Raw genomic sequence first — 7897 nt, forward strand, 5'->3', positions numbered from 1 at the left:
AATAGAAGTCTATGGGATTTTGACTTCTTGGAACCAGCAGCTACTTCCTATTTGGAACCTGAGAGGGGAGGAGTTGATATGTCCAGTGATTGTACAGTCAATGGCACCAAAGGACCCACCCAAAACTAATTTTCCAATGAACTAGTGCAGAAACTATCTCCTGGAAAACGACTGTTTTATTTATTTTTTTTAATTTAGGCTAAAAACTGCATAATCATAATTGAAAAAAAACACTAGGATCGCTTTTAAATAGCTAAAAAGATGACTGTAGTGGGTCTCTCTTTTTCTCAGAGATGAGAAAGTCCTTCATTGTGAGAAAAAGTTGTTTGCCTCTCTTTTTGCTTTCAGGCAAAGTGAATGATGTTGGTCACAGTTTTTTGAAAACTCTTCCGTCTTTTGTTGCTGATGATCAGGTGTGGCCCCGGGAGAAGCCGACCTCGCAGAATACACTCGCTCCATTGAGAGGCTGAACACGTCTCTGGGCTTCCTGCAGACCGAGATGCAGCGCTTGGCCCAACAGCAGGAGAAGATCATGGCCATGAGAGACACACCGCAGCAGTCCTGGGTCATTTCTCCCCCTGCTCCGTCTCCACACAGGTATCACTAAGGGGTTTCAGGAGGGTTCTCCCCATCGTTCATGTAAATAAATGGGATTTCTCTAACAGACAGCTTCGGGAGCTGCGTAGCAGCAGCGTAACGAGTCGAGGGTCAGGTCGAGGCTCTGTTGGGTCTTTATCTCCCATCCTGTCCTCCTATGGTTCTCATCGGGCCACCAGCCAAGCCCCTGCTGGCATCAAGCGACGGCCAGCCTCCTTCCACGCCAGAACACCCCGAACTCCTCGTCCGAACGATGTAAAGGTCACCCCCTTCAGCCGGATGCTCAACACCCCCACCTCAGTGGACAGTTTACCCCGACTGAGGCGCTTCAACCCCAGCCAAACCCAGAGCAGCTCGTTTGCCTATCTGGGTCACAACGAGCGGCCTGGAGAAGTTAAAGACAGCGCTAAGAGCAAAGAGGAAACATTATTTAACGCAGGAGAGTCAGCCAAAGAAAAGGAAGAGGAGAGGGCGGAGTCTAACAGAGACGTCCAACAGCCTAAAACAGCAGAGGTGTTGCACCAGCCGGTCCAAAGTAACACAGACAGACAGGTTCAGGGAGAACCCCAGGAGAGGAGCGACCTGGTGGAGGTGCCTCTGTCTGAGCCGAAGCCTCCTCTGACGGCTGGAGAGGGAGACATGGGAGGAGAACAGTACAGAGAAGACCAGAAGATGTGCTGCGGATTCTTTTTTAAGGTAAACGATAGCTCCAAAGATTCAATATTTGTTATAGCTTTAGTTTTTCTATTAAATCAACATCAAAGTGTTTGAAGTGGAATGAAATTGTTGCGCTCTACTCCAGGGGATTGTAGAAGGACGTGACAGAAAGGAAAGGAGAACAAATTAGAAACTCCAGGCCCTGAAATAAAACTAATATGGGATTGACAAAAAGATAAAGTACTGATTTATAATAATAGCCAAGTTTTACAAGGACCAAAGTCTATATAAATAGAAAAAAAGTGTTTGGATAAGACAGGAACTTCTGGAAAAATAAAACTAAATAAGGCAAACGACAGAAATGATAGATCTATATAGAGATATATCACGCTTAGGATAATTACACATGAAATGACTGGAAAATGTATATACATGCGCAATCATCCACATACACAAGTAAATAATTCTGTTATATTTACTCTTAATCATAAATTAACCTATTAGCTCCAAATATATACAGAACATGACAAATTGAAACCACAAAATAATAAGTTTGTCAAAAAAAAGTTTAAGTAATTGCCTGAAAGGAAGTGGGAGGAAGTGAATTTCTATTTACCTTTTTTGTATTTTTTTAAATAAATTATTAATTATCCTTTAATTAAAAATTAAGCAAAACATTTTTGTCTCTCGTTGTACTAGTTTGAAATGAACAAATTGTGGTGATATACAACATTAAATGCACAACAACAACAAGTCTCTGTGATTTCTTGAACACTAGGATGATGAAAAAGAGGAAAAAGACATGGCAGCCAAGAAAGCGGCTCTCCTGGAGAAGAGGCTGAGGAGAGAAAAGGAGGCGCAGGAGAAGAAGCAACAGCAGGAGCTGGACCAGGAGCAGAAGAAGGAAGCAGCTCGGTACGCCTCCACGTGTGAACCTGTAGATTAAACACTAGTTTTCACTGACATCCTCCTCCTGTACTCAAGGTTAAAGGCGGAGGAGGAGCAGCAGAAGAAAGACGATGACAAGGCAAGAAAAGACTACATCAAGAACGAATACATGAGAAGAAAGCAGCTCAAACTGATGGAGGACATGAATGAAGTCATCAAGCCTCGGTCAGGAAGTCTCAAGAAAAAGCCCCGCCCCAAATCCATCCACAGAGACGTGGTGGAGTCCTCTGCTCCGTCCGTGAGGCTGACAGGTGAGGGGAGCACAAACCCCTAAAGGCTTGACTGTCTTTAGCTCTTACTGATCACACTGTGTTACAGGGGTGCGTCCTCGAGGCTTCTCCGTGTCGAGCGTCTCTTTGGCGTCACTCAATCTGGCTGACAATGACAGAGATCAGTCAGACAATAGGAAGAACAGCAGGTGAGACGCACACTACCTCTAACCACAACGTAGGAAACGCTTAGATTTGTGAGGCAAAAATATCCCAGTTTTGCCATATTTTACTCGATAACTCTGCAGTTGAACTTAAAGTCCCACTCTTATCATTTTTTCATCTATTTTAGTATTATGTCATTTTTAGCCAAAATTTAAAAAAATGTGTCGTGGGCCTCATACGGTTTAAATGTGGGCCCCAAATGGGTTTATTTGGGTTAATGGGTTATTCATTTTATGACATATACATACATACTTTAGGTAATTTGAGAACTATTTAAGTAATAAACAAAATTAAGACTAACTGAACTACATTTTTTTTCCTTTTAAATAATCAATTGAATATCACCTTGTCAGCGTTTTAAAGTGAAATAAGTTGCCAAATAAAGTATCGCAATGTTTTACTGAAGCGATATTTTCTCGCCCCCTACAACCTCACATTAGCGATGCAACAAAAATGTCGAGCAATCTCAGAGCGATCCAGCCCTTATGTTTTGAGCCAGATGCCAGCTTAGGCGAGGAAAATGAAGAATAGATCTAAATGTCTACAAATGGATGTTTTGAAATAAAGCAGAGCTGGGAGCCTGAGGCCCGCCAATTGTAATTTCTAGGTCACAACTACCAACAAAAAAATGCGTCTGCTCCTGATTCACATCGGTTTGAATAAAGAAATACTCAGAAGTGCAATTTAAATTTTTCTTATGAAAACATGCATGTTAAAAACACCAAAAACACAACTTTCATCATAGTGGGTCTTTAAATCACAAGCATGTGTTCTTCTCTGTGACTCTGAAATCCCGGTAAGCTTTACAGTAAACAACTTGTCTCTCTTTTATCCCTTTCTTCCTTTTCCTCTACTCTGCATGCGTCCCCCAGAGGCAAAAAGCTAGCTTCTGACCATGTCCCGTTTTATTTAAGCTCTCCCAAAGAACGAAAGAAAAGGTTAGTAAGGCTGCAGGGAAAAAATGTAATGTGGCTTTGTAGATATCTTATAGGAATGTATCAGTTTTGGCCTAAATTTCGCTGTAGTTTCTGCTCTAAGATCATCAGGCTTGTGTTTCAGATCTGCTTCCATGTTTTTGCCTTCATCCTGACTTTTGCAGTTGCTTTTCAGCCTGTGATTTGCTCCTGCTTTGCTTTCTGTGTTTTGCTGCTTCCCTCACAACTCATTGAGCTCATCTCTGAGCGTCCAGCAGTGGGACACGTCCTCGCTCGGCTGAACGTGTCTTTTCTGACCCTCAGAAAGTATTCCATTGCGATGTGATGCAGAGGAACAAGCAGTATTTGGAGTCAGTGTCTGACCTTGTTTTAAATGTCTGTGTGTGCACGCATGTCTGTGTCTGTGCTTGGAATGTGCTTGTCGTTGTGTTCGTCTGTGTCATTTGTTGTTTTGCGTTGTGTGTGACATCAGGCCGGACTCCGCTGAAGGCTTTTCCTCGTGTCCTTCTGCTGGAAGTCGTAATGGAGAGAAAGATTGGGAAAACGACTCCACAACCTCCTCCACTCCCTCCAACACTGAATACACAGGTCGGCACAACTTAGTTCAAAACAAATTAACTAATTTATTTATCTATTCTAATTTATTTTATTTTTTCTTTTAGGACCTAAACTGTATAAGGAACCCAGTGCTAAATCCAACAAACACATCATCCAGAACGCTTTGGCTCACTGCTGCTTGGCTGGTAAAGTCAATGAAGGACAGAAAAACAAGATACTGGATGTATGTATCCTATTAGGGTGTTTTCAAACTGAACGCAATTCGTGTGGCAAATTCTCGTGTCCCATCCTTCTTTTGTCGTGCGACAAATCCGCTGGTCATAAAATGTGTTCTTGAGCTTGACGCCGCGGCTGCATTTGGGAGGAGCTACTAGCTAATGCATTTAGGATGATTGCTATAATGAACGGTGTCTGTGTGTAACTCACTTTAAAGGTTTATTGTGAAGAATTTTACAAAAACATTGATAATCCTGTCTCCATGTTTGAGTTATGATTATTATTAAATGATTTTTTCCAGTACAGGGGGCTGTGTCTGTATGACAGCTGCTTCCTCTGTGTTTCTGTGTCTCTGTGGCTGAACTTGAAGACTGACCTCTAACCTGAGGGGGAAAAAAATAAAACAAGGGGACCTTTTTCCCTTTCTTTCTTTAATGTTTTTATGAGGTCTGAGCTGGCAACCTCTCACTGCGCCTTTCTGTCTGACGTTATATCGAGCCAGCGCCGTGGGAGCGAAAGGCACTGAAAATGTCACGTGCCCATATCTGAGTTCCTGATAGATGCAACGCAGCGACCTGTCAAACTTTAGATATTTAAATTTTGGCCTCCGATTCGCACCTCGTTGCTTAAATTGAGCTGCTGGCAGACCTTTGCACCGCGCCTGTCACTTAAATCACGTTGCAGGACCTCAGATCGCCTCATGTCACATCTGTTCCATTGTCTTAACATTGAAACTCTGCCGCGCGAATCGCGCTCAGTGTGAATGCACCTTAAAAATTTGTTCAAATTTGTTTTAAAAATTCCTTTACTGATTGTTTTATTCTGAACCGTCTTTGTCAGGAAATGGAAAAATCCGAGGCCAATAACTTCTTGGTGCTCTTCCGTGACTCGGGATGCCAGTTCAGGTCCATCTACACATACTGCCCCGAGACGGAGGAGATGACCAGACTGGCCGGCATCGGTCCCAAAAGCATCACGCCCAAGATGATTGAAGCTCTGTATAAGTACAACTCTGACAGGAAGCAGTTCAGCCAGATCCCAGCCAAAACCATGTCCGCCAGCGTGGACGCCATCACCATCGCCAGCCATCTGTGGCAGACCAAGAAGCAGGGGACACCTAAAAAGCACCCAAAGTAGCCCCCAGACCGGGGCACAATAGGAATAGACACTAGACTTTTTATTATTGCAAGGACGCACATCAGATGTTAGGAAGCTGACGGTGGCGCTGCAGGTGTGTGCTTGTCAGCATGTCAGTCGATGTTCTCGTGTGCCAAAAAAAGAAAACAGGCGAGTCATGCCTTAACTAGTTGAACCACTGAAGCACTGAATGTCAGGCCTCTCTGAGGCAGTTTGGGTTCTCTCCGTTGATCATGTGTGGCCTTACGCTTGTTTTATGGATTCATCTACAGTATTGGTTTTCCTTTGTCTGTCTTAGTGTTAACACACATCTGAGGTCAGATTTTGTCTGTGCATCGCTTTGATGAGATCATGTATGTTTGCTTTTGTACATGTCACTGATGGGCTAATAAAAAAGCTCCAGCTTCCGCGTGTGTTCAGTCAGTGAAGAGCCCTGCAGAGTGAGATGAAATGAGCACATCAGTCTGGAAAACACCTGGAATACACTTTTAATTTATTTCATTTCGTTAAGACTTTGAACATAATTTTTTCAAATATGTCCTTCAGTTTGTTCTGAGAAATTTGAACTCCATGTGTGTTTGTAACTTAATTTAGTTTGTATATTACGGCAATTTCCATCTTTTCGGACTGAACAGTCAGTTTACTGCAGCGTGATCACATGTCACATCCGTCTGTCATTATTGCCTTTTCTTGTGGCACAAATGCAAAAAGTGTGTTTTTGGTGAAGAGTTTTAAGACTTTTATGAGCAGAAATAAATCTAAACTTTTCATCAAATCCAGCAAGCTAAGCAGAAATCCGCTCAAAACGTCACTTTAACCTAATTAACTGTTTTTACTAGTAGATTTACTTGGTGTGTTTGGGCGGTGGAGGATGAATGGATGGAGGCGGTTCCCTGCAGGCAGCGCGCGCCGCAGTCAGTCCGTCTGTGTCGCGCGGCGCAGAAACATCCAGCAGGCAGGGCAGGCAGGGAGGAAACACGGACGCAGACGAGCCACATTAAAACCCGACCGCCCTGAAAACACCGAGTGGTACCGACTGGACCTCTCCGGGGACAGCGTCATCATCTGAGGAAAGAAGGTAAACCTTTATGGCAGCTAGCACCTGGTTAGTACTGTTGGTATGGAGACTGTCACCCCGCCCGCTCAGCTAACTAGCGGATGATGCCTTTCCTTTCCTCTCGTCGGCCTGGCTAGCTCGTCAGTCTGCCTCCAACCGCAGCTGAGCCTCATATGAGCTCTGACAGTAACTAGCTGTTTTATGGTTTTGCACTAATCCTCTGGCTGCATTCGGCTCTATATAAAGCTAACGAGTAGCTTAAGCTTCTTAAAGTGTTTTACTTTGGCTTAATGCCCGTGGTATTGGCTAACTAGCTTAGCCAGCTCAAAAACAGACTTTTAGCTAGTTTTGTAGTCGTTTGTGTTTTAAATAAAGTTTGGAAATGTAGCTAAATGTTTGTAGATTAATTTAGAGCTACTGACAGCTTTGTCAAACAGAAATATGGCATATATTTTTCTCTTATTAACCCGCATTCTTCTAGTCTGTTAGCAGATTCTGTCTTGACCCAAAAATCTCTGTTTGAATTACATCTATCATGTCTCCTGGGTCACGCAGGAGTCACGCAAAGTCATAGTGTTTTAATGAATTGTGATTAAAGTTGATCCTAAAAGGACAAATGGATTTAGTAGTGGCTGGACACCAAGAAAACCAACTATATTTGAATTTTATTCCTACATTTAAGATTCAGTTTTGACTTTCCAAAATGTCAAAACTTTATTTAAAATTTCAATTTCAAATTCAATATTTAATTATGCGAATCCGTTTACACAACCAATGCTTTAAACTGAATAAGTTGCATGTTTTATTTTGATCACAACAAAGACTATTTCTTTTAAAAACTGGATGTAAAGTTTTTGTTTTCCTTTTCAAGAAACAAACTAATATAAAATAAAATACTGATGCCTAATTTATTCATATGTTTTGCATGTTTTGATGCAAATGCATGCTTTAATGTGTGCATCTGTCTTAGTTTAATATTTTTGTTTGTTTCTTCTGCAGGCTGGCTCACCATGACAGCGGAAGAAACCATCAATGTGAAGGAAGTGGAGATAATCAAGGTGATCCTGGACTTTCTAAACTCCAGGAAGCTCCACATCAGTATGTTAGCTCTGGAAAAGGAGAGTGGGGTAATCAATGGACTTTATTCTGATGACATGCTCTTTCTCAGGTAACTTAATATGTTCTAATAAAAAAGATGTAAATATTGTTTTTCACTTGTTTTCTATTGTCATGAATTTTCACATATTGCTTTTTTTTTTGGTTAGACAACTGGTCTTGGATGGTCAGTGGGATGAAGTTTTGCAATTCATTCAGCCTTTGGAATGCATGGATACCTTTGACAGGAAGAGGTAACTCAT

The 7897-nt window shown here is 42.1% G+C and overlaps 2 protein-coding genes across 9 annotated transcripts in view; both read left to right on the forward strand.

Moving 5' to 3' along the window:
* camsap2b (calmodulin regulated spectrin-associated protein family, member 2b) overlaps positions 1-5889 on the forward strand; it is a 38683-nt gene extending 32794 nt beyond the window's left edge. For 4 of the 7 annotated variants that reach the window (XM_024273956.2, XM_024273954.2, XM_024273955.2 and 1 more), the window contains 9 exons: positions 414-597; positions 666-1293; positions 2033-2169; positions 2239-2453; positions 2521-2620; positions 3509-3574; positions 4044-4159; positions 4234-4352; positions 5186-5889. In XM_024273956.2, the coding sequence (XP_024129724.1) occupies positions 414-597; positions 666-1293; positions 2033-2169; positions 2239-2453; positions 2521-2620; positions 3509-3574; positions 4044-4159; positions 4234-4352; positions 5186-5482 (1862 nt within the window). In that variant the 3' untranslated portion in view covers positions 5483-5889. The remainder of the gene's footprint in view (positions 1-413; positions 598-665; positions 1294-2032; positions 2170-2238; positions 2454-2520; positions 2621-3508; positions 3575-4043; positions 4160-4233; positions 4353-5185) is intronic. The other 3 variants (XM_024273959.2, XM_024273962.2, XM_024273961.2) reach the window with 1 other exon arrangement.
* A 148-nt stretch (positions 5890-6037) lies between these two features.
* wdr47a (WD repeat domain 47a) overlaps positions 6038-7897 on the forward strand; it is a 12493-nt gene continuing 10633 nt past the window's right edge. For both annotated transcript variants that reach the window (XM_024273966.2, XM_024273967.2), the window contains exons 1-3: positions 6038-6560; positions 7539-7707; positions 7805-7888. In XM_024273966.2, coding sequence (XP_024129734.1) covers positions 7550-7707; positions 7805-7888 — 242 coding nt within the window. In that variant the 5' untranslated portion in view covers positions 6038-6560; positions 7539-7549. The remainder of the gene's footprint in view (positions 6561-7538; positions 7708-7804; positions 7889-7897) is intronic.

The sequence above is a fragment of the Oryzias melastigma genome, linkage group LG17, assembly GCF_002922805.2.
Source record: "Oryzias melastigma strain HK-1 linkage group LG17, ASM292280v2, whole genome shotgun sequence".
NCBI lineage: Eukaryota > Metazoa > Chordata > Actinopteri > Beloniformes > Adrianichthyidae > Oryzias > Oryzias melastigma.